The sequence below is a fragment of the Hirundo rustica genome, chromosome 19, assembly GCF_015227805.2.
Source record: "Hirundo rustica isolate bHirRus1 chromosome 19, bHirRus1.pri.v3, whole genome shotgun sequence".
Lineage (NCBI taxonomy): Eukaryota > Metazoa > Chordata > Aves > Passeriformes > Hirundinidae > Hirundo > Hirundo rustica.
The window spans coordinates 754,103-781,129 of record NC_053468.1 but is presented as its reverse complement, the minus strand read 5'-3'; the positions used below and the strand labels follow the sequence as shown (position 1 = coordinate 781,129).

The following is a 27,027-nucleotide window of genomic DNA, read 5'->3' as shown; positions in this document are numbered from 1 at the left end:
AATAATCAAACATCCACACCCCAACTTTTTCACAGGGTCCAGAGCTGCTCCAGCTACTCCATCCTGCAGCACTCCAGTCCTTGGGGGTGTTTCCAAGAATGGTCAGTCCTCTGAGGAGTACCGAGGATCTGCCCACAAAAATAGCTCTTTTCAAAAACATTCACATCATTGAGAATATTTTTTCTCAATTAAAGATTCTCTGAATTTTGAGACTGTGCAACGCATTTGTCTAAACCACATCTCCAGGGTTCACACAGCAGACTGAATTCTAGTAGGAAGAATTCATTTAAAATAAATTCATCAGCAGCTTGTGAAAATTTAAGGTATTTTTAAATACCTGTCACTCTTCTGAGCTGTCATTAACTCTTCCAAGGCAAACAACAGGCTACAGAAGAGCTGATAAATGCTCTAAGCACAGGTGTAGCTTTAAGGGGTTTGGGCCACTTCACACCTGAGTGCAGGACAGCCCAGGAGACAGAACACACAACATTCATCTCACAAGAGATTTTTTTTTTTTCCCCACTGCCTCCTGTGGTTCTGAGAGCTAAGTTGGGCAAGTTGGTGTTTTTCCCCCAAGGTGTCATGGTACAGCTGTTACCCAAAGGAAGTGTGTCATTGTGGTTTTAGTTCCCCACTTAGAGCCACATGTCATTGCAGTTACGGATTTGCCTGAAACACACCAGCACTGCCAAATCTCCCTGCTCTACACTGATGCTTGTTTGCATCCTAGGAGCAAATATACCACAAAGAAATCTTACTGTCAAAGGAATAAATATCTGAAACATCCACGTTTCTGCTGGCTACGTCTTGGCAAGGTAAGTACACATTTTCCTTCTCCTCTTTTAAGTTGTACTTCAATATTTCTTACATTTGGTAGGAAATGATACGCAAAAGTATTTTTACAGAAGTTTGAGTAATTAAAAAATAGCAACAAACTGTAGAAATACTATCTCCAACTGAATCAGGGAAGCTGATAATCTGTATTTTTCATCATGTTAAAGGTTATTCACAGTCAGACTCCAAGGAATTAACAGTGACAGCCACTACTTGGCTCTGTTGTCCCTGCACTGCAGATCTTGCTGGGCACTGAGACCCGGTCAATCCCCAGACACAAAGGGTCGAACTAAAAGGAAAATCATCTCTTTAAAGATCAGTTCCTTTGCCCTCGTGGTTTCAAGGGCAGCCCTTCACACCATGAGCCCACTGAATTTTAAGAAAGCACGTCTGGTGTGGAAGGGCACAATGAACACTGGGCTCAGTGTGCCCGTGGCAGAGCTGGGAGCTGCACCCTGGGCAGGGACAGGAACGCTGCAGTGTAGCTGTGCTGGCTCTGCCTGCTCTGCTCAGAACAGCTGAAATGTTAAAAACACCCCAAGCTTTGCTTTGCTTTTCCTTTTCAAAGTATGCTACAAGGAATCATCCAGGTGACTTCTACCATATCCAAAAAGAATCCTACCTGAGCTGTAGTTTATGACTAAAATGGTTTCTAGTTCAAACTGCACAAACAGGATTAAGCTCAGGATGCAGAATAATTTTATGTTATGAGTGAACTGCAAAATTAAAGACACAGATCTTTTGTTGCTTCCTTGTTGTGTAAGGAGAGGTCCTCTTACACCAGGCAGGTATATCCCTGCCTTCCCTTCTCCTGGTCACGCATCAGGAACATCACTTCTCTCATTTTTCATATTTACAAACACACTTTGGTACCTTTAGAGGCAACAAACACATCTGTTCAAGAACAAACATAAAATGAACAGTGTTGCTTTTGGTCACTCTCTGTAGTTTCAATTTGCACCAAGCAGAGTGTGTAACACCCAAAGGAAACACTTTGATGGTTACCAGAGACAGAAGAAAGACACTGGTGGGACACAGCCTTGCCCTGGGAAGGTCAGAAGCAGCCTGGCCCAAGCAGCAGCATGGCCTGGGTCACTGCTTGGCTGGTTTGTCACTGTTAATCTGAGGTTATTATCTCTGTATCAGACCAACCCCATTCTCACATTCCTACCCTCCAGAAAAATTCAACAGGTACAGATTCGAATGCCACACAAATGTGAAACAGAACATATGAATGGTTACTCTCATTTGCATAATTAGTGGTGGTGTTTTAAAGAAAATGTCACAATCTGTAGAATGTTCATGAGAAAAATACCAGAAGTACATTTGTGATAAAGAGCCTTCTGCACAAAAAAGCAGAAAATAAGAGAACAAAGATGTTCCAGGGCATTTTAAATTACTCTAGACAGCTGTGCTAGGAACTACACATAATTCACATTAAGTTATTGCTGTCACTTACAGGAACACTTTGGGTTCAAGTTTTTCCCTTTCCCATCTGCTCCCTGCAGGGTTCCCCTGCCCTCCCCAGGGGAATTCAGGGAGGTGAGAAGCAGCCAGTGATCTGTAACCTCCACAGGGTCTTAGTGTAAAAGCAGAAGTGATGACTGGGTGGGCAGCTTCAGAGAGAGGGAACTCCCAGAGTCTGCCCTGACATCACGAATCCCTCAGTAGGGAGCACTTTTCTTTTTCTCTTTGCTCCATGTTCTTTTTTGATCTTTGTATGTTTTCTGTAAAGCTCAAAATGTCAGAAGTTTGAGCCAATCTATTCTTTCACAATCGGCCACTTGAACTCATCCCTCCTACATCCCCCCAAAATGAGCCCATGCATTTTTCATCATGAAGCCTGCTATTCCCTGGGAAGTCCAATCTGAACTTCTAAGAACCAGTATCTGCTAAACTAGCATCATAATTTGTATTTTTGCAGGGGACTCAACAGGAAGATGAAGACAAAGAGATGCAGTAACCCACACCTGACCTTCCCTGTCATGATCATCTTCTCCCTGTGGCTGCCAACAGGTGCAAACCACACAGGTCACCCTCACCACACAGAAGAAATCTGGAGTCCCATCAGCCAGAACCTCAGTGGGAACCAGAACAGGGCAGAAGCAAGCACAAATTCTCCTCTGAGCCTCAATTTCAGCAGCCAAACGACTACTTTTGAAATGCAAAGTTCTCTGCCATCCTTCTCCTCCACAACAGCCCAAAATTCAACTTCCCCTACCCCAAGTGCAGTTTCCACCACAGGAGCATTGGGGAAAAGCAGCAAACCCAAGAGCCCAACGACCAAAGAAACCTGTGAGGACAATAAGTCTCTCATACTGATTTGCTTCATTATCATTGCAGTTCTTGTGCTCATCTGCACCTCCCTGTTTCTGTCCACAGTGGTCGTAGCCAACAAAATCTCTTATCTCAAGAGAGCCCAGCAGGGCAAACGCAGGCCCAGGAGCAATGGTGACCTCCTGGCCACCAACAGCTTATGGCCCACGGCAGCAGGAACGTGGCACAGGATGCCCAAGGAGACAAGTGGAACCGAGCTGATCATGCAGGAGCTGGTATCAGGGAGGGATGCTGTGAACCAAAGGAAATCCGAAGATGAAACTACTGAGAAACTCACCAAAGCAGCAGATAATGAACAAGAAAGCAAAGAACCATCCCAGTCACACAAACCCATTTTAACCAATTTTGTAGTTGAGATTTAATTCACACTCATGTAAAAAATCATCCTTTGCCTTTGTTACACCATTAATGTAAGGGAGAAACTTGGATTTCAAGTAACAACAAGAATTCCCTCCCAGGAAAGTTAAATCCGTATTTTAGAGTTTTTCAATGGGAATGCTGCAGCCTTGTGTGGATCCAAAGGCAGCAAGACTGTGTTAAACAGCTGTATGTAAATAGTGCCAAGACTGGTTTCACTCCTTTGACCAGGAATCAGGGCAACAGGAGCTGAACAGGATAAACCAAAAGGAGAGAGTCTGCCCATGCTCAAAAAAACCACAGAGAGCAACAAGGAACAGACGTCAGTCTGATCAACACTCTGAACACGAAGATGCTGCATAGGCATAACCAAGTTGCTTTTTAAAGAAAACCATACATTAGTCACAACCCTGATTCAACCACTAATCCAGGACCTAGTCCCTCTCAAAATGCCCTTTTGGATTTTCCATCAAGAACATCTTAAACCAGCTTAATTACTTTTGAAACAGACTGATTTGAACCATATTTATTGTGTTGCGACATTGCTTGTTGTATTTGCTAGAATATGAAGATTTGTTCAATTTGTTACCTTCAATAAACTTGCAAAATCAGTTTTTGAATGACTGACATGATACTATTTCTCTAAGTCAAAATTTAGAAAAAAAATATGACCAGGCATTTTGGAATGTGTTATTCTTGTAACACTGGCTGAGCTCAGGAAAGGTCTCTGATGACTCGCTGTGATTTCCTGCATCATGGAAACACACTCCACTTTCTCCTGACACCAAACAGAACGTGCCAGGAATTCCTTCAAACCACAACAACTTTTAGTTTCTTTATTCCCAGAGACCTGAGCTCGCCGTAATTCCAGGGAGGTGCCTGTGGCTGCTCTCCCTGCAGCAGAGCTTTGCTCTTTTAAGGAAACGTGAGAAGCTTTCCACAAGCTGCTCCTGGGGCTGAAGAAGCTCAGCACTGCGGTTACAAGTGCTGAGACTGCACCGTGCCAAAGCTCCAAACATCCTGTGCAGCTGTACCCAACAGCTGTGACACATCAGATGGCTGCAGGAGTTTGAGAGGACCAGGATGACTGAATCCCCAGCCCAGTTCCACCAGACCATTTGGCAGATGCAGCAGCAGCAGCAGCAGGACCACAGCACCGTGGAGCCAGGAGAGAGACGGAGCTCAAAAAACGCAACTGCCAGGCTCAAAGGTGGGTTGTGTAGCGAGGAAAATGAACTTGGAAGGAGTTTGCCTGTTTAGCCTAGAACTGGAAATCAGTTATGGGGGTTGAAGAGAATGGGGAGGAGACAAAGAAATGGGACAAACAGCGAGTTGGTGTGAGTGTGGGATCAGGATGCGTGTTTGCTGCAGGAGCAGGCAGTGTCAGAGAGAAAAGCAGAGCACTCAGAGAGGCACAACAGGAAGGGCTACAGAGGAATCTGTCAGTAACTACTGGCAGAACACAATTGCAAAATGCCATGGGGACATATTTGGTGTGAGTTTCTTTCCGCCAGGCAGCCTTTCCAGGCAAAAACGCTCATGGAGCCCAAAGAGAGCAGCTTGAGTTACACTCCATGGTGTGGACAGGGGGAGGCAGCTGCTCAGAGCACAGCCCTGCAGCAACCATGGCAGCAGGTCCCAACGCTGCCCACACAGAAAAACAACCAAGTGAGCAGGGACAGGCTGAGGGTGAAATCAGGCTTTGCCCTCTGCCTCTCAATGCAGCTACACCACAGAGGATGTGTAAGCAGCCAGCACCCCATGATCACACAGCTTTCCATGACTCACCAAGGAACCCAGGGGTGGCTTCCCACTAATAATCCTGAGAGCACAGCAAACCCACCACTGAGCTACATCAGCAACCCAAATCCAGCCCAGACTGGCACTTTTTGATTCACACAGAAGTAACGGTAACTATTTTCTACAAAGAGAGGCAAGCAGGTATTAGAGAATTTCCACCTAAACACACACAGGTGCCTGCTGTGGCCAGAGCCACATTTTGCCAGAAGTCCAGCAGAGCAGAAGCTTGCCTGTAGAACACACGATCTCGGAGATAACAGCCCCTGAGCTGCCCGGCGCAGACGCTTCCTGCCTGTGTTGGCAACTTCCTCCCTCGCTGCACAAACTTCTGCATGAAAAGAGCCATTTTACCCCGTCTGACTCCGAGCACACACAGCCCTCCTGAGCCTCCAAACAACAAAGGCAGACGGAGCTTGCTTCCGAGGAGATAAATGTACAGGTAAGGATCAACTGCAAGTGTCGAGTCTACTTTGAGAAGAGGGGAGCAGGATAAAAACTGAATTGAATCGTTTTAACCCGTTACAAACCCGACAGAGTTTAGATCACGATGTTCTCCAGTCATTAACTTACTGCTCATGAGTGTTTACACTGCTGCATTTAAAATTTAATTTTGTGTATTTGTAAACCCATAAAGACTCATGCATATTAATTTCCCAGAAATAGATTCACAGGACTAGCACTAGAGTAGCTAATGAATTAGCTCAAATTGCATGAAAGTGACTTCAGAAGGAAAAGAACTGTGTAGGGGACGAATTTTGTATCATTTACTTCATATGGAGACATTTAGAGAGCTGAACTCTGATCAGTACAGGGAAAAAAAGTCTGTTTCATGCCAACAACTCAACACTTGCACAATCTGCATGCAGGAATTTATTTATAAACCACTTTACCATTAGAATGCTGTGTCATTATAGCATCAGTACTTGGAAAACTTTTAAATATTTTGCTACGCTGAACAAGCATGAGAACAGGAAATAAAAGTTTAAGAGAATTGTAAAGAGCCTTTTACTTCTGTCTCAGCTTATAGCACAACAAGCCATTTCTTCACTTCTGACAACCCTGTCTGTCAATACTGCAGAGTTTGTTCCAGGTCCATAAGCAGGTACATGATTGATAAATGCTGTTTTGAAACCCTGTGAGGACTGCTCTGCCAATGCCTTTTTCTGATAAGGTGAAAAGAGATGATAATAAGCCATTACCTCCAAACAAGCCACTTTATTAACGTGATCGATAATGCTGAAAATCTGCTGTTATTTGTAAAGTCAGTGCCAAACCTACAGATCATGCAGATGGGAACAGGCTTGAAACGTGAAATAGTGGGGAGACCATTATTTTCACTATGGTGGTGTTAACACAGAACTGTCTGGTGGCAGCAAAGCGCAGAAATGCAAGTTATCATATTCTACTTCTCTGCAATAGGAGAGGACCCTTGTAAAGAGGCTGGAGGGAAATGGCCAGCAACCAGGTCATGCTGCTTCTCTTCTGTGGGGAAATGTGGAGCTCCCTTTCTGCAGCAGCACCTCAGCACCCTGCCACGACTGAGAGCCACACGTGCACCACGGCCACAAGTCCAAGAGCAGGCAAACCCCATTTCTACCAACTGCAAGCAAGTGGGCCCAGTTTATCCCAGTCTGACAGATCCCTGGCTGCTACAGAACCCCCGGCCTTCCCAGGGGAGGAGGAGGCTGGGGACGGCAGCTGGGTAGCAGCGCTGATAATTGGCATCATTTTGATTGGGATGATGCTGGCAATTATCGTAATTCTCCTGTGGAAATGCTGCATGAGGCCTGTTTTGGCCGAGTCCCACTGGGCAGGCCGGTCCCCCTTCACGGATGGGGACACGCCAGATCTCTTCATGGACTCTGACCAGGGCACCAAGCGTTCTTCAGTCTTATTTATGCTGCCTTGGAGACTGAAACAAGGCACAATCTTGCAGGAGGAGCCGATTGTCTCAGAGAGCACACCCCAGCACACGACCAGTACAGAGAACGGGCAGCCGCCGGCGCCGGCCGGGGGCTGCTCCGGCGCTGGCACAGCCCCAGCCAGCACTGCAGCCGAGCCCTGTCCTCCCCCAGACACCCCGGCCGAGGGCTCCGACCTGCCACCACCCCCCGAGTGGCTCAGGGCAGCCGCTGAGGAGCCCAGCTCGGATCCCAGCCAGCACTCGGCACTTCACCTGGAAGGAGAGCAAGCGCAGCCCTCTCCACCTGGGCTACTGATCCAGGAGATCCATGACACACCGCCCCAGCCAGAACACCCCTTGTAGACCGCCAAATTAATTTCCAGAATATTCCACATTTTTCGTTAAATCAAGTAAGTTTCAAAAAAAAATTTAAAAGGAGAAGTTGATGCAGGCAAGAACTGTGAGGCCCCAGCATTCTCTTGACATTTCCCTGGTGTTTCCCAACTTCAGCTTTCACAAGAGAGAACAACCTGCTTCTGCCTGAAGCAAATTTCTGACTACAATACAGACTGTGCCCAGTGATCACCTGTAACTAGAGACTGCAGAAGGCAGAGAACACAGCTGTGAGTGCCAGCACAGCCAGGCACAGGCAGCACACACGCGGGGAGATGTCAGAGACAGCCCAGCTTCAGAGGGACGCGGCTTCGCACCGGGGTTTGCTCCGCTGGGCTGTGCAAGGGAATGCAATCAGTTCCAGGACATTTTAATAAAGCTTTCTAAGTCAAAGGTGTTTTGGTCACTTCAAGCCCACCTGAATATTTGCTTAGACACAAGATGCACTCAGTTACAAATACAAATTCCTTTAATGGCTCATGGATGCTACATTGCTTTGAGCTCCCAGTGTCCCAGTGCTTTACGTGCTCCTCGCTGGGCCCTGAGGACCAGCACATCTGGGCACTAGCAGGCTGCTATCAGAAGTAAATGATTTTTTTTTTTTTTTACCAGTACTGAATATTTATAGAAAGAAGCTGCTAGATGCTGAAGCTAGCTTTCCATGAGAGCTCTGCAAAATGGCAGAGTTTGCAGTTCGCTGGTGGAGGGAATAGATTTGTGGATGGAGCACAGAACAAAGATTTGCACACAAACTTCAGAATTTTCAAACTGTCACTAAGAAAGAGTAGTACATTATCCAAATGCAACTCCAGGCTGCTGTGGATACAGTGGCCATAGGAAAATATATTTTCTTTACTGGTTACATAAGCTGTATGATTTGGTACAGCTAAAGAATAGCATTACAATTATACAAAGATTTTTGTAAGGCTCGTTCGCATGACACCCTGTTAAAATTAAAAGCTCTATAAACACTCACTCTCATATTGCTTTGAGAAAATCAAATTGAGATTTACTGTAGAAATCTGCAAAACCCTACAAGCTGAGCTATATTATACCTGACAACACAGTGATAGCCTGATCCAAGGAGCAGAAAACAGAGTATTTTAAAATGATGAAAATACATTCTGGCAGCACAGCTTAAAAAAGCTTAAGCTAGAAAGCCTAAATTCACATTAACCTCTGTTACAGGAGGAGAGGTGAACAGAAGGCAAAAAGAACCCAAGCTACCCTGACTTTTCAAATAGAAAGATGAAGCGGAGCTGCCAGAGCCTGCAGGCGTGCGGGGGAGCCGTGTGTGCAGCCGGGCTGGGGAGGGAGGGAGGGAGCAGAGCAGGGCAGGGCTGCGGAGCAGGGGGCACTCCCTGTCCCTGTCCCTGCCCAGCCCCGGCAGGTCCTGGCAGGGCTCGAGCCCGGCTCTGCAGTGCCCAGAGGATCAGGTGGTTGCGGAGCCGGGCGCAGCCGTACGATGCAGCTGAGACAAGCACAGCCCCCGGCAGCCTCTGGAGCTGCTCTCCAGAACGAGGCGACCTCTAAGCTCCAATCCATCACAGAAACGATGTGCTGATACCGCAGGACACCACGGTAAGTTCGTGCTTTTTGATTTTACCGACAAAATCCTACTACCGAATCAGAGACGGAAACGGGAACGGAATTAGGAGCTGATGACAGATGCTTGCACCAGAAATTTGCTGCAGTGTCAGAGATTTCTTACAAACGGTAATAACTCGGGTTCTAAACATGTGTTTCCAGCTTTGAGACTGTAATTAACACTGTAAGGAGGGAAAAACGCTACAGTGCACGTTAGCGTGAACACTGGAATTTGGGCTTCAAGCTAAATTCCTACGATGTATTTTAACCAATTTACTTTAGCAAACAGCATGCCTGGATGGGGGGGACTGCTACATTACTGCAGACATTTGTGAAGATCCAGTTGACAGCCATTTTTTCATCCTCTATAAATGAACACATTATTCCAAACATAATATAGGCTTGAAATCACTAAAAACAAGAAGCAGACATTGTATAACGTTTGGAAGAGACTTGCGTTTTCGGAAGAAAGCCCTCATTTGAGCTGGAGGGGGAAAGGGAGATGAAAAAAACAAGTCTCATTCTGCCAGACAACATGACAGGCTGAAGGGATGCTTTGTGAAGTCTCTCTTGAACAATTCTAAAAAGGACCGTGCCACAAAGGGGGTTATTGATATTTTTACTTAATTTCTCCTGCAAGTGGCCACTGCCAAGACAACCCTTATACAGAGATAAAATGCATTACAGGGATTTAAAGGGTGTCATTTTGGTATATTTATTTCCAGGCAACAATGGAATACCAGATATTGAATACATCTACCTGTCTGCTGGTCCTTCTGGTTTTCATACCCGCTGGTTTGGGTATCTGTCCTTCTAGCTGTAAGTGCTCAGGAAACGACAGGAATGTGGACTGTTCAGGCAGAAACTTAACTGAACTGCCCCAGGGACTTCAAGACAACCTTACATATTTAAATCTGTCCTTTAACCAGTTTGTAGATCTCGATCATCAGCTAACGAGGTTCACCAACCTGAGGACCCTTGATATTTCAAATAATTGGCTCAAGAACGTTCCTGCTCATCTGCCCAAGTCCTTATGGGAATTATATGCCACAAACAACAACATTAAAGTTCTTCAGAAACTTGATACAGCTTACCAGTGGAATCTTAGAGTGCTCGATGTTTCCAGGAATATGGTGGAAAGAGCCGTCCTGATCAACAACACACTGAGCAGTCTCAAGTTTCTCAATCTCAGCAGCAACAAACTTTGGACAGTTCCAACCAATATGCCCTACAACATAGAGACAGTGGATCTATCCAACAACTTCTTGTCCCAGATACTCCCGGGAACACTGGTGAGACTGCAACACCTCACAAGCCTCTACCTGCACAACAACAAGTTCTCGTACATTCCTGACAAAGCTTTCGACCAGCTCTCCCAGCTGCAGGTAATAACTCTGTACAACAACCCCTGGGCCTGCAGCGACAACCAAAACATCCCCTACGTGCTGCGCTGGGTGCGGGGCACGGCCGCCCGCGTGGCGGGGGCCCCCTGCGCCCAGCCGCCCCCGGCCGGCACCGCGCCAGCCCCCGAGCAGCCCACGGCCCCGCGCTCCGGCCCCACCGTCGAGGGCGCGAAGGCAGCGGAACGGGAGGCGCCCGAGCCCGCCAAAGCGACCAAAACGCACAAACAGTTCAAAGCCGAGGAAGCGCCTCCCTCGGCGACCCCGAGGCAGCCGGCGCCGCTCCCCGGCGCCCAGCGGCCCCGGCCGCGCTCCCCCGACGGCCCCCAGGAGGCCGCGGCCACGCGCACGGTCCTGCTGCAGGGCTCCGCCGAGGGCAGCGCCGGCCCGGGCCCCGCCACCGCGTCCTCCACCACTCCCGTGACCTTAAGCATCACCAGCGGAATGCCGACAAACTACTCCAAGGTGCCTCGAAGCACAAGCGCTACGTTCAGGAAGGAGGAGGCCACGCCGAGCGGCGCGGACGCGCACGTGCCCTCCCGCGCCGGCCGCTGGCACGCGGGGCTGCTCTGGCTGGCGCTGCTGCACGCCGTGGCACGGGCCGTGGACTGAGGGCTCGCACCCCGTGGAAGTTACCCGGGGGATTCCTGTGCTAACGGCCGGGTGAACGAATGAGAGAAATTCAAAGTCCCGACTCTGATCTAAAGAAAGTAACGGTTCTTAAAGACGCGCACACTAATGTCTCGATACTAAGCTGCTACTTATTTTCATATGTCTTAATTGAGTACGACTAATCTATAATTTTGTTTTTAAAAATGTGCTTATTTTGTATTTAAATTTTTCATTTTACTCGCACAGAATAAACATATCGGAATTTTAAGTACTGATTTTATGTATGATTTTGTCACTGAACAACTGGAATAAAACAGAAGGCCTGTATCATATCTGCATTGTCTTGCTTGACCTGCCAGTGAGCAACTCCTGTAATATAGCAGCACCGATTCTTCGTAAGTTACGATGACAAGGGAAAAAATAAAGGAACTAAACTGAACTGTTTCACTAATCAGAAGTTATTCCTGAGTAAAATTGCTAGCATGTATATCTATGTTTGCTTCATATGTATTAGGGTATTTTAAATATGAAGAACAACAGTTTTGAATTTAGGAATTAAATATGACAATGCCGTGATGTCTGCTAAGAGGGTGTAAACTGAGATGGCAACATGGTCCACCCTTCAGCATGGGACAGTGGCAGGGGCCAGTATCCTTCTGTTCTGGCTTGACTTAGAGACTGCAGGCAAGTTAGTGCTCTCTCCATATTAAGGAAAAAAAAAAAAAAAAAAAAAAAGTAGAGAAAAATGCCAGATGTTCAATGCCATGACACTGTCAAACACCAAGGAGTTATCTACCCAAATTAATGACCTGGAACTCCTTGACTTTATGTCAAGTGACATTCTGAAATGTTAATATGTTCTGCTCAAAAGAATACCACTAATCAGCCGGAACTTAGCAAACTACTATCAGTAAAATGAAGTATCAGCCGATTTTTAACACAAGTCATGTAACAAATCAATTAAGCAGTTAGCCGGTGAGCTGCCATCGAAACAATCCTGACTCTTGTGACTAAAAAGAGAATGAAACCAGTCCATGGCACTGAACATGCCCAAATCCTGCTTTCTAAGGGCCAGCATGGATGCTCTTCTCTTCGACATCTGCACCATCAGCCAGTAGAAATAGCTGCAATGCATGGTTCTGTCCACTCTAGGAAAATTATTTAAATTATGGCAAAGGTACCTGATATACTACAGATGAAGTTTCGCAAACAGCATGAAATGAAAACTGAAGAACAAGTTAATTGAAAAAGTATTATCCACTTAATAGTACAGATCTTATACAACGTTTTCCATTCATTCCAGGCCATTTAATTTCCAGTTATTGTAGCATGAAGGTGCTGCAAAACCCAGAAAACCTCACAGCTGAGACTGGAGTCCTCTACTTGTTCCTCCTAAGGTGTCAATGGGGGCTGTAGATCATTTACAACCACTGGTATCAGAGAAATGACAACTTTCCAATTGTGAACAGTATTTCTAGAACCGGAAACGTGTTTTAATTTCTAACAGTAAATCTTACGCAAAGGATTTGTACAGTTATTTCACTGGCATTTAAGTCAAAATAAAGTTATGTTTGTATTGAACTGAACTAGCGGCTGTGCTTCTTTTGTAATAAGCAGAGTAACACAGACAAACAGATAGCACTGCATTATACAAACCTGTTTAGAGCAGACATTGGCTCCAGTGTTCTGTCTTATGGGGGGAAATGATGGTTATATTAAATTGCATTATTTAGATACCGATGCATCTCTAGTACTGTTTAGCAATAAGCTGATGAGATGATCACAACTTTGGGACTCTCCTTCCCCTTCCTACCCTTTAGGACTTAGAAACACCAAAGAAGTCCCTGCTGCTGCTCTCCTTGGACAGTCCCTGCGTTTGCTAAGTGCTGACCGACTGTAGCACAGCACCAACCTATTTCCCATGCTCAGAGCTCAGCGGTTCCCAGAACTGCCTCTCTCACATGACCTCATCCCACACAGTGGGAACAGCTGGGCTTGCAAGGCAGGACACATCACAGAATGAGGTGCTGTGGCCAAACTCCTTGATTTGAGGAAATTACAGGAAATACTGCATGTGTCCTTGCTGCAGAATCAGTACAGAATGCCAAATTCTGTGGCATCAAAAAAACCTACACGGAATCAACTTTAAAGGCTCTGAGAATGTTTCACCCATAATGAGACAATCTGGTGACCAGCCACAGGAAAACATTGCTTTCCAGAGGTTATCTGGGGCACACTGCAAGCCCCCACCCTAAAGGACTTGCTACCCAGCCCTCAAACGCCTCAGCAGCTGAGAAAAGGCTGCAAGTGGAAATGGGGCTCTGGGGTTTTCCAAAAGCACGGGCAGGATGGGGAAGCTGGATGCCAGCTGGGCACAGGGTGAGCCGGCACCGCCGCGTCCCAGGGCCCCGCTGAGCTGCTGCAGCACCAGGGCCGCTTGCTCAGGCTGCTTTCAGTAAAGCAGACTGGAATTTAGGCTCCCTGGTATTTTTCTGGAATACGAATGAGTCGATAAGGCAGCAGGGAGGAGGCAGAAGTGTGGGAGTCGAGCACTTGTTGCTGGGCAACTGCGCAGCCACTCTGAGCTGAGCCCAGCGCCCGGGTTTGTAAACACGCTGCGCACCCAGACCTCCAGAAACACAAAATAATCCCTTCTCCGTGAAACTGGTATCCAAAACAACTACTGAGCACTTCAGGGCAATATTCAAAATACCCAGAAAAGCTCTGGCACACCTCTAATAGCTATGTGCTCGCTCTGGAAAGGGTAAAATTGCTGTGGGGATTGCTGCGGTCTGCAGCAATAACTCAGAGGTTTTATTCCTATTAATTAGTTTGGGATCAGCTTTAAAACCTAATGGCAGCAGTTCAGGATCAATATTTATTGATTTATGGATCATTTTTGTAACTGGGTAGGGATTAAAAACAGAAGAGCACCGGCTCCAGAAGCTGGGTTGTTGCCCAGGAAACAAAATGTGAAGATAGATGACAGAAGGAATTTAATTTCACAGCACCAGAAGGACATAAACTGATCCAGATATATCAGTAAAATGACTCAACAATGCCTTAGCAACAAGATCTTCAAGGAAAAAAAAAAAAACAAACCAAAAAACCAAAACACCAAAAAAACCCAACCAAACCAAAAGAAGAAATAAAAAGGGAAAAAACCACAAACCCCCAAAACCCCAGCCTGCTACAAGCCCTCTATCAGCCTGGCAGCTCCAATCTGAACAATTTTTCCACATTTCACACCTTGAAAACACAACATCTGGCTCAGAACCAGAAGACAACACCCCAAATAAGCTCCACTTAGCCACATCCCTCTGAGAAGAGACAATGCCCGAGCATCATCGCAGAGTGCAGCCCTTCCTGCTGGTTTGGAAGGCAGCCCTGCCAGGATCACTGAATTGTGCAGCTGCTGAAGGCAAAGGTAATAACTCACCTAGCAGCAAGGTTCATGCTGAAGTACAACAATATTTTCATTAATAACCCACAGCTGGATAAAATGGTCAGAAATCTGCTCCTTCCCACCCTCTCTGAAGGCAGAACACTTGGCTGACTGGACCATGACAGTTTTGCCCAGTGAGGCACCTTTGGAGAAATTAATTTTTCTGCTTTTAAAGAAAAGGGAGTTGAGTTAGGCCTAACAAACATGTGGTACAAACTTTTGCCTTGATTTATTCTTTCTCTGCAGATGAAATACCCATTTCTTGCTCTGCAAACAAGGAAGCACTGCATGCCAGGTCTGCACAGAATACATAAGGATGCCTCGGATCACTGCCAGGCACAGTCACTTTTTAAGATGGGTTATCGCTACTCCCTGCATTTGTATGCCTAATTTCTTGTCTGAACAAGGCAGGATAACAATGCAGGCATTTTGTTTGACTTGACATGAAATAAGACTGTGTCTAATGGAACAAAATGGAGAAGAAAAATGCGGCAAGCAAACAGAGTTCTTGAAAGAGAATTCAAAAGACTGCCTTTGCTTCTAACTCTGTGTGTGTGAGGGTCTTAAACATTAGGGATCTTGCTAAAAAAAAAAAAATTTAAAGGGGGAGAAAAAAGGCATCCAGGCTGCCCTTGAGCCAGCCCCTTCCATCTGCACACCTGCAGGTTGCAGGACTGTGGTGTGGCTTCTCAACACAGAAAATCAGGACAGAAGATAAGTGATGCCACTCATCTCGTGTTTCTTCTCTCCATCCAAAGAACCACCACTGATGACATCCTCTCATGACAACACTGAAAGTGCCTCCCCATTGCCAGTGCCAGCAGGGAGCACAAACCCCAGAGCAAGCCCAGGCAGGGCTCTGCTCCCAGAGACACAAAATGCACCAGCAGCCATCAGCAGCCCAGGCGCTGTGCCAGCACCCCAAAGTGAGAGCAGGACTGCAGAACCCCCAGCCCTGGCAGCACTCCCATGGCCCCTGAGCCAAACCAGGCTCGCCAGGGCTGCCAGCACACCCCAGCAGCAGCACCTCAGCACAGAGAGCAGCTCCAGCAGCTCATCCAACCCTCAGAGCTGCCCCTGACCACACCTGGGGGTGAGCACGGCGATCTCCCTTAACACCTCCAGCAATGACTCCTGTCATGAGCACAATTACTATGAAATGACAGTTTTGTTTTAGGAAACAACTCAGAAATGCTGTCAGAAAATTTTAACAAATAAGCTATTTTCAGACTCGTGTTTTTTACCAAGCTGGTGTCTCTCATACATGTGATACCTTTAACTGACAGGTTCAGTTCAGGTTGGGAAGGTGAAAGGTTTCTTACCGCCGAGCGATGTAGTAGAAAACAGGATTGCCAACTTTGGATGTCCCAGCTTGGTAGAAAATATTTAATGTTTTCAGTGCTTTGAACTCCTCTTTCTCATGTACCTGATGCCTGAAAAGCAAAACATTGACATCAACTTTCAAAACCGCATTTCAAAAAAATTTAAATAATCCCAAACCCTCTTTACTTCCATCACTGAACAAAAGCATCAAGTTTACACAATCTTGAGCCTTCCTTAAATCACATTACCACCATTTCTGGTTCTCAGTTTAGTTTTTTTAATTAAAATCTACTCAGAAACATAAAAGGTTTATGAAGACTCAGCTTTTCAAACTCCCCTTTAAAACAGAGAGAGTCTGACAGCAGAGTCTTAAGAACTACTGACACCTCCTCACATGATAAAGTCTAGGAACCCACGTTGTGTTGTCCCCACCACAATAACCTCATTACCTTGTCATAAACTCTTCAAACTTGGAACTAGTGAGATTTAAGCTGGACCAGTGTGTATCTGCCACAGGTTTGTGCTCAGGAGGCCCCAGGTAGGCAAGAAGGGTTGCCATCTTGTCAAAAGGTCGTCGTCCAACAGCCTTGTGGTCCCTACAAACAACATGTTCTTTGTCAGGAAAGTGCTTCTTTACTGAGTAAATTCCCACTACCCTTCCTCAACTGGAGCAAGCTGGATTGTCTTTTGTAAAGTAAGTATGAGAAACCACCAGTGATGATTGATATTCTTCTCAGTAAGAACAAAAGCAACAGAGGAGAGTATTTCCAAATATTAACAGCTTTTAGCTGAGGGAAGGGGGATTTGGATTGGATAATTAGGAAGAAATCCTTCCCTGTGAGGGTGGGCAGGCCCTGGCACAGGGTGCCCAGAGCAGCTGTGGCTGCCCCTGGATCCCTGGCAGTGCCCAAGGCCAGGCTGGACATTGGGGCTGGGAGCAGCCTGGGACAGCGGGAGGTGCTGCCCGTGGCAGGGGTGGGATGGATGAGCTTTAAGGTCCCTTCCAAGCCCAGCCGTTCCAGGACTCTGAGAGCTTTCCCCTCGTGCCAGGCTGCAGCCCCACCTGTTGCTGGACAGGTACTGGCCGATTTTCTCCTGGTTGTTCCAGAGCAGGCGGTGCAGGGCCAGCACGTTGCCGTCGCTGATGAAGGACAGGCTGTGGTTGACGGTGTCGCTGGCCGGGCAGTCGGACGCGATGTCAAGGAAAAACCTGCAATCCCAAGGCGGGAGGATCATCAGCGTGGGGAGGAGAGCAGAGGGCAGCGGGGGCTCTCCCTGCACACAGCACACGGCGCTGGCCCCAGGCCGTACCTCCGCGCCGCATCAAAATTGCTCTTCACAAAGTCGTTGAAAGGCCGCATGTGCTCCTCTTTTGTAAACAGCACGTGGTTGGCAATACTCTGGAGGATCTACAGGAAAAAACATGGCAAACACACACACAAGGGTTTAATGTAATAACTGTTAGAGTAATTGACACAGATATTTCTGCCGGTGAAGTTAAACTGGCAGAAACAATTTATTTTCACTTGCTGTCTTGAGGTTTCACAACAAAATGCCAATAAGTCATATAATTTAAAATACATTCACTTTTCAAGGTCTTTTGTTTTTCATACTTTTAACTAAAAACCAGTTCACTTGTTTATGAACTTTAAACCAGGAAAATAAATCATCTTTCAAACTACCAGTAAGTCATTAAGTATTTCTCCTGGAACTTAGGTAAGTAAAAGCAGCAGCATGCCCCATCTAAAGAAAAACATAATTTCTCAACATTTACAATGGATAACATACACAGGCCACAGAAATTGCATGCCGTCATTAAACCCTTTAATTTCTTTTTTTTTTTACAAGAAATATGACCAAATGAGATTAAAGACAGGAAAAATCCCTTCCTGAGCAGTGGGATGAACTTGATAAATGCTGGCTGCTGCCGCCCTCACTGTGCTCACAGGAACATCGGTCCCTTTGTTAGTTTCCAAACCAGAAGTTCCAGTGAAGGGCAGCAATTCCGCTCTCTTATCCATCATTTTGACAAAGCGTTTGTCCCCATCCTTACGCTGCTGAGAGCTCGAACAATGCCACGATGCACAAACACAGCACAGACACCGCACTTCCAGAAACTCTCATGGCTGCTACAAGGAACTCTGCCTCTCCCCCATTCTGCCATACTGGCCAAAGAGCAGCACTGAAACAGGCAGAACGTAACACACAGGCACGTAAAACCGTTTCTGGCTTCACCTTTGACATGAGCTTGAGGCCGCGCTCGATGCGGGGCGGGGGTTTCTTGTCCAGGATGCCCGCCTCGTACGGGGACACGATGGCGGGGTTGATGAAGCGCAGGAACATGGCGCTGCCCACGGCCCCGATGCTGTTCTGGGGGAAGCGCTGGCTCACCACCTGTGCACGGACAATTACACACAACAGTCCTGCATTAAGCAAAGGGCAAGGCCTGACTAAAGCCTTGCAGGGCAAGCCAAGCCTAAGCACTCTCTCCACACGATCATGCTCAGCGCGTTGGAGCGGGGCTCTCTCGCGTCCCGGAGAAGTGGAACAAGAGGAAAGGAGCGGGGCTCTCAGATAGCAGCTGGCTCTCCTGCAGCTGCTGCACAGCTCCCGTGGCTGGGCACAGCTCCCAGAGCTCCTGGCCATGCCCCCACGCAGGGCCCTACCCCTGGAGGGACCCCAGGTGCCACAGCCCCGGACTCAGGGAACAGCCTGCACCTCTGGGCCCTTGATCTGTGTGTCTGTCACTGCACAACTGAGCCTCTCCAGCAATAACACTGTCCTCTCCAGCTTCAGGAGTCATTCTCCACCTGTGAGGAGGAGCTACCTGCACCAAAACCCTTCAGAAGCATCTCCTGCCCACAGCAGGACAGAAGGAGCCAGAGCTCAGTGACCAGCGCACTCCTCTGCCTGGAGTGGTTTACACACACACTGTGTAAAACCACTGAGCACATTTAAAATACTGTCCTTTGCCATGCAGGGAAAAATAATTCTGAAGATGTATAAGAAAAAAGCAATCTCTTCTTTAAGAAATCAACTATGTGTTACTAAGAGGAGAGTTGTTCTTTGGGTATCTTCCATTTATCTTTGAAAAGTTTAAGACAAAGCTTCCTGACAAAAAATAAAGTTCTTAGATAGACAATACGTGGTTCTATAAAGCATCAATATCTGTATGTGCATATTGTAATGAGCAACAATGAGTAATGAGTAATTAATCAAAATGAGTAAGATTCTTCCTTTTCACAGAATAAAATTAGCAAACTTGACATTATCCTGTATAGTTTAAAATTTAAAAAAACCTCAAAAAAATCCCTAAATATTAATACTAATAATTAATACTAAAGTTTAGTAAAATACTTCAAAACGTAACTAATGCAATCTCAAATCATGCTGCTTAAACCAGACAAAGCCATTAGCACAAAATACACCAAGAATCACTTTGGTTTAGTAGCAACTCCAGTCAGTTACCTTGTGATGCAATTACTGATATTTTCTTCTAAAATACTGATTTGCCCACAGCTTTTGCATTTTAAACATGATTACTATTCTGCTCAGTTACGGCAAAAATAAGAGTAGTTAGTAAAAGTCTAAATTTCCATTCTGGTTGATTCATACTTTATATTTTCAGGTCACTGCCGAAGAAAAGAGTAAGTCTGAACTTTTAAAGGCAACGCTCTAAAGCAACCCAAGGATCTAAACCCTAACACAGCAAGTTACTCAAAATGGAAAAACTGCTTTTCTCAGGAAATAATACAAGTGCTAAAGTTGGGGGTTTCTTACTTAATCACAAAGCAAACAAAAGAAAATGTGTCAGCAATAATTCCCATGACTTTCCAGTACCCCACAAATATTAACTGTTCTTTGCCCAGGATGCAAGCTCAGGTTATCTGCCAGAGTGTTAAAGCAGCTCAACAGACCCAGATTTTTCTCAAAACCAAAGAAAACATTTTTCTTCCACAATTTTTTAATTTGAAGATGGTGGCAAGGCTGGAAGAGTCAGAATATTAAATACTAAGCAGTAATGTTAAAAATGTCTCATTTACTCAAATAGGCACACAGAGAATATTTTAAATCTAACTTAATTCCAGTGTTAATTGAAATGAAAGCTATTTTGTGCCAGAATTAGTAGAATGATTTTACAGTGAGGTCAAATAGACTGAAGTGAAGATATTTTGAACAAACAGCAAAAGATTTCTGTTGTGCTTTGAGAGAAATGGCTAATAAAAAGGTCTCCAAACTTACTGATTTTTTGTTTTCCTTTTTTTCTTTTACGGTAGCTTTATTCAGTAGAGAGTGGCAAGTTGCCTACAGAACAGAGATGAGCACAAACAAGTCACAGCACCAACTACATACAGCAACAAAAAAACCAATGTTGACTTGTACATAAATTACACAGTAAAATGTAACAAACATAACCAACAGAAAATGAAATATATAAACTAAAGACTGATGATGGAGTTTTTATTCCACAGTTTTATTACATCTTATTTACAAAGCACTAAATACAAAACAAGCAAATGTTGAATTTCAATCATTTCTACTATTTCTGGCTAGATTAGAAGTCAAACCACATCAATGTGCTCGTGATACACAATCTTGGGCCTTAAATGGTGTATTCGGCTTTCAAATGTATTTTACCATCCCCAAATAATTTTAACAGTACAAATAGTAGTGTTACACCTTTGAAATGCATATTGTTTTTTTTTTAAATTAAATTTAGAGTTTTAAATCTTCCCAATGTTTCTCTGTGTGTCCTTCAATTTGGTTAGACCTGTGAACCATCAGGGTTATTACCACTATGAGAGGTAACTGCCATAAAACACTCTCTGGACAAAGGAAGAAAAAAGCCACAGTCTATGTTAATTTATTAGAGATTTCCAAATCAAGAGCTCTAACTTGATTGTGTTTATTTCTGCATTTCACTGAGATGGCAAAGGGACCCACCAAGAGGATTCCAGTTCTGTCCTACTTCCAGCAGGATCTGAGCAAAGCCCCAGCCCCTCGCGCCCTGCTGCCCAGCCAGAGGTGCAGCAACGCTCCCAGGAGCTGGGACAGGGCTGGGCACCCCTGGGAAGCCTCCAGCAGCACCCAGGGGCTCCCAGCCAGCCTGCAGCACCCAGCCACCTCCAGAGGGACACGCTGGCACTGGCAGAGAGCTTCCACACGTCCAGGACGGAACAGAATGAAAAGCCAACGCCCCGACCCAAAGCAGGCAGTAAAACTCTCTGCTAAGCAAGCTGAGCTGAAACCTGTGCAGGACCTACTGACAGTCACTCTGGAGCAGCTGTACACACACCCTGCTCACCGGGATCCTGCAGCCACCCAGCTTTCACAAGAAAACCCGCGTTTGTTCGTGGGGATTTTATGGAAGAGCCAGCACAGAGCCTCTGTAGGAGTTACTGTGAGCACGCCTGCTCTCACATCACGCTCCTGAACGCACATTACCTGTAAGGAACCAGGTGAATCTGTCCCAGCAGCCAGCTATTGATGTTTCCAAAGGAAAACACTCACTGGGCTCTGTTCCCGAAACAGAAACACCAGCCAGGAAAGACACCAATATCCAACCAAAGAGACCGTTTCTGGGAGGTTGCTACAGTGATTAACATTAGCTACTAATCATTTACAGAACACATCTGGTGAGCATTCTATGCACACAGTTACTTCAAAACTCAAAGCATGAAAAAAACACCACAAAATTCATTATCATTTACTCTCACACTAGTGCTTGGGATGGAACATGTTCACCTTTTTAAGAGGGAAGTTATCTCATAAAAATCACCTATTTGGTTCTGATGATAAAAATGGGTTAATGCCTCCAAATCAGATCTTGGTTGTACTTTCTTTCAGATAAAGGCTGGACTCTTCAAAACTCTCTGGAATTTTAAGAATGAAATGACTAACACTATTTGTGACGAACAAATACTTGTACAGAAATCTATCTGTTACTATAAACAGTTAAAGTAGTAAATATTGAAGCTAAATATCAGTTAATACCACTTGTATATCTGCCAGTAAATCATCTCTTTTGGGAACAAATTACCCTTATTACTTCACAGAGTAAAGACAAGAATAAAGCCAACAGATTTGGAAAGGCTTCCATAGAAGAATCTCTGGGAATGCCTGCTGGTGAGAACATTTTAGAAATTCCATTTCATGTAGGAATTACCAATGGTTTGCATAGAAATAATCACTACCAATGTACCACTGAAATGGCAATAACCTGACACAGCCTGGGAACAGCATATAAACCTAGTTCTGGGATGAGTGTGGGAGAACCTAACATCCACTGACAGAAGGAACAACCAAGGCTGCGTGTGGTATTTCCAGCAACACTCAAATATTCTTCTAATTGACGTCTGTGACACTGTGGCCATGAAGGAGACCAATCTGCTCACCTCATTTCCTGATGACAAAACCCAAACACATCAAAAAACCCCAACGTCACTCTGCCACCAACCCAAACACAGCCACTGCCAGGAGGAGAAGGCAACGCCTTCAGAGGCCTTCTCCAGAGCTGTCAGGCAGAACAGGGCTCAGCAGCTGCACACCTGCCGCAGCGCCAGGGCTCACAGAACAACCCCGACCACAACAGTCCCACACACATCCCCTGCTCTCACTCCCAAGCTCTGGGCACTGCAGCAGTTGCCCTCATCAGCCCTGTGCAAATGTGACTGGACAGGATTTTTGTAACTGTCACAGAAATCCATTTGCTGGGCTTTGCTTTAGACCTGGACACAGACCAAGGCTGAAAGGGCAGAAGCAGCTCTTCCAGAGCACCCCACTGAGACCACAGCTCCAATATTCCACCAGGCACAGCATTTCTGTGACAGTCCTCCAACTGGACTGGAAACTGTATTCCCAGTGAGCTCAAAGGACTTCCTACTTGGATTTTCAGCAGCAGCTGAATCCATCAGAAACACACAAGGAGATCCAGCAGGACAGTGGGCTGAGCAGCCACGGGACAGAGCAGAGGAGCTGGCGATGGAGGTCAGGGAACCTGGGTACCTCAGACACCTCCTGATTGCCTACACAAATCTTAGAACACCACTTAGCCCCAAAGTTCAGACTGGTGTTATTTAACAAACACCTGAGAAGAGTCTTTAGAGATGCCCCCTGTGTGTAGCACCAAGCTCCAAACCGCTGGAATTTCACAAACTGACCCCAAAGCTTAGGGGCAGGCAACCACTGCAGGCATACCTGGTATAAACAATGGCACACACTGCGCAGCTGGGGTGGGAACTCCGAGGAGGAATTAATGATTGCCTGAAAAAACTTGTCTGTCATTTGCAAGAGACTCCGCTGGTTCTCTTCAAGGCTTTCTGTGGGCTCCAGCCTGAAACAGACCCATACATGTATGACCAGCAATCAAACACCACACAAGCTGCACCTACATCCTTGGTAAGAACCTCACTTCCTCTTTTTCTTATGGAAATGCTCGTGATCTTTTACACAACAGCTTCCATCGCTATTTTAAACCACAGACGGTACAAATAAAAGGTCATGTAAAACGGACAGCTGTAGGTGGGATTCTCTCAGGCCATATCATATGAACACTTGCATACACAATTCCAACCGATAATTGCATTATCGGTTCATTATGGCTTATCTGAAAGGAATTTTTGAGGTAGACAGTTGATGATTAAATTATTAATTAGAAGGCCTATCTTTAATAGGGCAAGCTACTTAAGAGATGAATACCTATAATTTTTCTGAGAGTTAGAAATAATTTGAAGCAAGAGAGCAAGAGGGCTGCAGAGACAATTAAAGTGTCTGGAAAAGTGAGAGGTACAACAGCATGAAAGCACGAGAAAAATATCTGCAACAAGGAAAAAGGAATCCTATTATATACAATGAGGGGGAATCATGTTTACAGATAAATACATTTGCTGCTCGCCCTGAATCTCAAACCTTGTTGGATCCACCTCAAAGCTGACGTGCTGCCACTCAGGGGATGTGATCACAGTCCTCAGCAAAGGCTCCAACAGCTTCTGCAGGTACGTAGCACCATAGACCTGTGTGCAGGGAATTGACATAGGAATGCTGCAGAGTTCTGGAAGCTTTCAACAGCCTGAAAACACTTGATCTGTTTTGGCATAAGCCAAACTCCTGTAAAACTCGGGTTTGCACATTATCTTCTCACCTCTGGAACACAACCAAGATCAATTTCTACAGGTATTTTAGTTAATTTCCAATTAGAGAAAAATAACAACCCTGCTAACCAGCAGACATTCTTAGAGCACTGACTCCACACTTCACCTCTGTTTGTACACAACTTTTTAAACTGAAATGGGAGCACAAACAAGACCTCAGAATTTACCAGGAGCAGTCTTCCAGCTGGCACTGGCCCAGAATCACTCACATAACTGAACTAGTCAGAAAGGCAAAATTTTAGTGCCACGGGGATACCTACTTTTGAAGGGCGTGAGCATAAGTTTTCTACAAGATTCAATGAATGAAATGTTAATACACAAAAAGAAAACTCCCTAAACTTAAGAGATGTGAGAGCTGAGACTAACTCAAACTGAGACCCAAAGGCAACTCTGTATGCATTTTATCTAATCCCATTACTCAAGCGCTTAACCCCCCAGACTGGTGGCTTTTTATTTTCAAATTACTAAACTTTTCCTGCTATTCAAGAGATCTGTAGCAGAGAAGAGAGGAAAAAAAAAAAAAAAAAAAAAGAGATGATGTACCTTAAAACAGAAAGTCATTATTTTACTGGCCAAGCTGTTTCCTCGGAAGAGTGTCTGCATGGAGTCTGCCAACTCAACCTCCTTTGAGAACATATTCCAGAGGAGCTGGTAGAGCAGGTGCCGGGAATCAAAGAGTGTGACCAGGACACGAGCCAGCTCATCCTTAAAGGGAGAAGGAAGTGTTAATCTGACTTGCAGGAGCCAAGGCAAGTAAGAAAACCCCGTATTATGACAGAAGCACCAAGCACTTTGCAATAAAGCTTTATATCAGCTATGGGCTCTGGCAGGTAAGTATCAAATTACACAAACGCAATCTCTCTGCAAATGTCTCCTATGATACTGCCTGTCTAAAAATCTGACTCAGGATATCGAGTCTCACAAATTCATAATGGTTACCCAGACAGACAAGCAGTTACTCTGCTGTACAACAAAGCCCAACTCATCTAGTTAAAATCCAGAAGAACAAATAGAATTCTGTACCTGCATCACAGCACACACCACCTGTAATAAATAACCAGCCCAGATGCATTTATTATAACTGTACATAAAATCACTTCTAGACATTAACTAACATGCAGTTTATCACCAAGATCTGAACTTAGATTCAGTACATTTTTAAAGAAGGTACTAAGAAAGCCTAGCTATTGTCAGCAGTAGCTCTCTTCCCTCTGTATCAGACCGTTGCTGCACTTTTTATCTCAAGTCTTTATTAATATTTTAACAAAATGCAGGACATAAAAGGCACGAATCGACTCACCCACTGCGAACAAGGCACCACGTTGGCTAAAGCCATAGCAATAGGAAGCTCCCCCTGGTCACCCATCATCGTGACCAGCTCCACCAATCGCTCAAACCGATCCGCCAGCACCGTTTCTGCCAAGGTATCAAACTCCGTGCCCTGCTGCAGGATTTTGGTGAGGACTTCCATGAACGTGGCTCTGGTCTGGAGGTCCTTATGGTAGCCCAGGCCTGAGGGGAGAAGGCAGCAGCACTAAGGAGGATGTCGGGGCGCGGGGCGCAGGCGGGGCCGCGCGGGCGTTACCTATGGAGTGCATGAGGCCGCTGTCCACGTTGGCGTTGAGCAGGTTGGACATGGCCAGCACGGTGCAGTGGCGCAGCGACGCCAGCCTGCGCGACATGCCGCGCTTGCGCCCGCCCGCCGCCGCCCCGTCCTCCTCCGCCTCGCTGCAGTCGTTCAGCAGGTTCATGAACAGCGTGAAGTACCTGGGGACAGGCCCTCGTGGTCACACGTGCCCAGGCACGGCAGGCAACGCGCAACAGACCCGCCAAAACCTCACCCATGGGAGCTAAACCACAGTAGACCCACCAAAAACCTCACCCATGAGAGCTAACACACAACAACCCCCCCAAAAACCTCACCCATGGGAGATAAACCACAACAGACCTGCCAGAAACCTCACCCACGAGAGCTAAACCACAACAAACCCCCCAAAAACCTCACCCATGGGAGATAAACCACAACAGACCCACCAAAAACCTCACCCATGGGAGCTAACACACAACAACCCCCCCAAAAACCTCACCCATGGGAGATAAACCACAACAGACCCACCAAAAACCTCACCCATGGGAGCTAACACACAACAAACCACCCAAAAACCTCACCCATGGGAGCTAACACACAACAGACCACCCAAAACCTCACCCACAGCAGCAATCACACACCAAAGCCCCCAAACCTCACCCCTGAAGCCAGGAGCCTCCGTGCAGCACAGCCCAAACCTTTACTGTGCTCCAACAACCTCCCTCAGTCCCAGACCTGGGGTGCCCATTCTCCCCAACACTGGTGTCCCTCTATCAAAGGGTGTCTTCACAAGACAGATGTCTTCCAAGAGAGTTTATGTTTCGTGGATAAAAATAAATAAAATACTGTATCAAATCGAGCTAATCCCTGCCATGACTGAAACACACATCTGCATTAAGCAGAAATGAAGCCAAATTTTCTAACTATTTTCTAAATGAAAATGTTTCCATAAACCTACAAGGCAGAGATTATGAAATAGAAGAGGTAATTCCTGTTGGGATAATAAAATTATTTCTGCTGGAAGAAAAGCACAGTTTGTAATAAGGGTCATATAGGGCTTCTCTTTAGAGTGCTCATATAGAGAAATAGTTAAAAGTCACTGTTTACTTGAGAAATAATTGAGATTTTGCTTCCATCAACTCAACACCATCTCCTTCTTCAGGCTGAAGTGGAAGCCCAGCAAGCAGAGAGACCACTGCTTCCATACTTGCCTGGTCCAAGTCTCTGAAAAATAAAATTTAAATAATAAAATTTAACAAATAAAATATAAGTCACTTTTGCGCTTATAGCGCTACCTG

General features: G+C 45.7%; 4 protein-coding genes across 7 annotated transcripts in view; 3 read left to right on the top strand and 1 right to left on the bottom strand.

Annotated features, from left to right (window-relative positions):
* The window catches only part of NF1 (neurofibromin 1), a 75,712-nt gene that overhangs the window by 23,882 nt on the left and 24,803 nt on the right, over window positions 1-27,027 (bottom strand). For 2 of the 3 annotated variants that reach the window (XM_040082439.2, XM_040082442.2), the window contains exons 25-36: window positions 26,837-26,953; window positions 25,727-25,908; window positions 25,442-25,653; window positions 24,685-24,846; window positions 23,900-24,003; window positions 23,189-23,324; window positions 20,234-20,296; window positions 18,227-18,385; window positions 17,303-17,400; window positions 17,055-17,201; window positions 16,441-16,587; window positions 15,991-16,101 (exon numbers count right to left, since the gene is read on the bottom strand). In XM_040082439.2, the coding sequence (XP_039938373.1) occupies window positions 15,991-16,101; window positions 16,441-16,587; window positions 17,055-17,201; window positions 17,303-17,400; window positions 18,227-18,385; window positions 20,234-20,296; window positions 23,189-23,324; window positions 23,900-24,003; window positions 24,685-24,846; window positions 25,442-25,653; window positions 25,727-25,908; window positions 26,837-26,953 (1,638 nt within the window). The remainder of the gene's footprint in view (window positions 1-15,990; window positions 16,102-16,440; window positions 16,588-17,054; window positions 17,202-17,302; window positions 17,401-18,226; window positions 18,386-20,233; window positions 20,297-23,188; window positions 23,325-23,899; window positions 24,004-24,684; window positions 24,847-25,441; window positions 25,654-25,726; window positions 25,909-26,836; window positions 26,954-27,027) is intronic. The other variant, XM_040082445.2, reaches the window with a different exon arrangement.
* EVI2A (ecotropic viral integration site 2A) lies at window positions 732-3,587 on the top strand. The gene is made up of 2 exons (XM_040082449.1): window positions 732-815; window positions 2,759-3,587. The coding sequence occupies exon 2, from the start codon at window positions 2,775-2,777 to the stop codon at window positions 3,531-3,533; it is 759 nt and encodes a 252-aa protein (XP_039938383.1). The 5' UTR covers window positions 732-815; window positions 2,759-2,774; the 3' UTR covers window positions 3,534-3,587.
* EVI2B (ecotropic viral integration site 2B) lies at window positions 4,463-7,982 on the top strand. Of its 2 annotated transcripts, XM_040082447.1 has the most exons (3): window positions 4,463-4,738; window positions 5,502-5,767; window positions 6,748-7,982. In XM_040082447.1, the coding sequence occupies exon 3, from the start codon at window positions 6,779-6,781 to the stop codon at window positions 7,592-7,594; it is 816 nt and encodes a 271-aa protein (XP_039938381.1). In that variant the 5' UTR covers window positions 4,463-4,738; window positions 5,502-5,767; window positions 6,748-6,778; the 3' UTR covers window positions 7,595-7,982. The 2 variants fall into 2 exon arrangements, with proteins under 2 accessions (XP_039938381.1, XP_039938382.1); XM_040082448.1 differs by lacking the exon at window positions 5,502-5,767.
* On the top strand, window positions 8,964-12,809 carry OMG (oligodendrocyte myelin glycoprotein). The gene is made up of 2 exons (XM_040082446.2): window positions 8,964-9,205; window positions 9,937-12,809. The coding sequence occupies exon 2, from the start codon at window positions 9,943-9,945 to the stop codon at window positions 11,221-11,223; it is 1,281 nt and encodes a 426-aa protein (XP_039938380.1). The 5' UTR covers window positions 8,964-9,205; window positions 9,937-9,942; the 3' UTR covers window positions 11,224-12,809.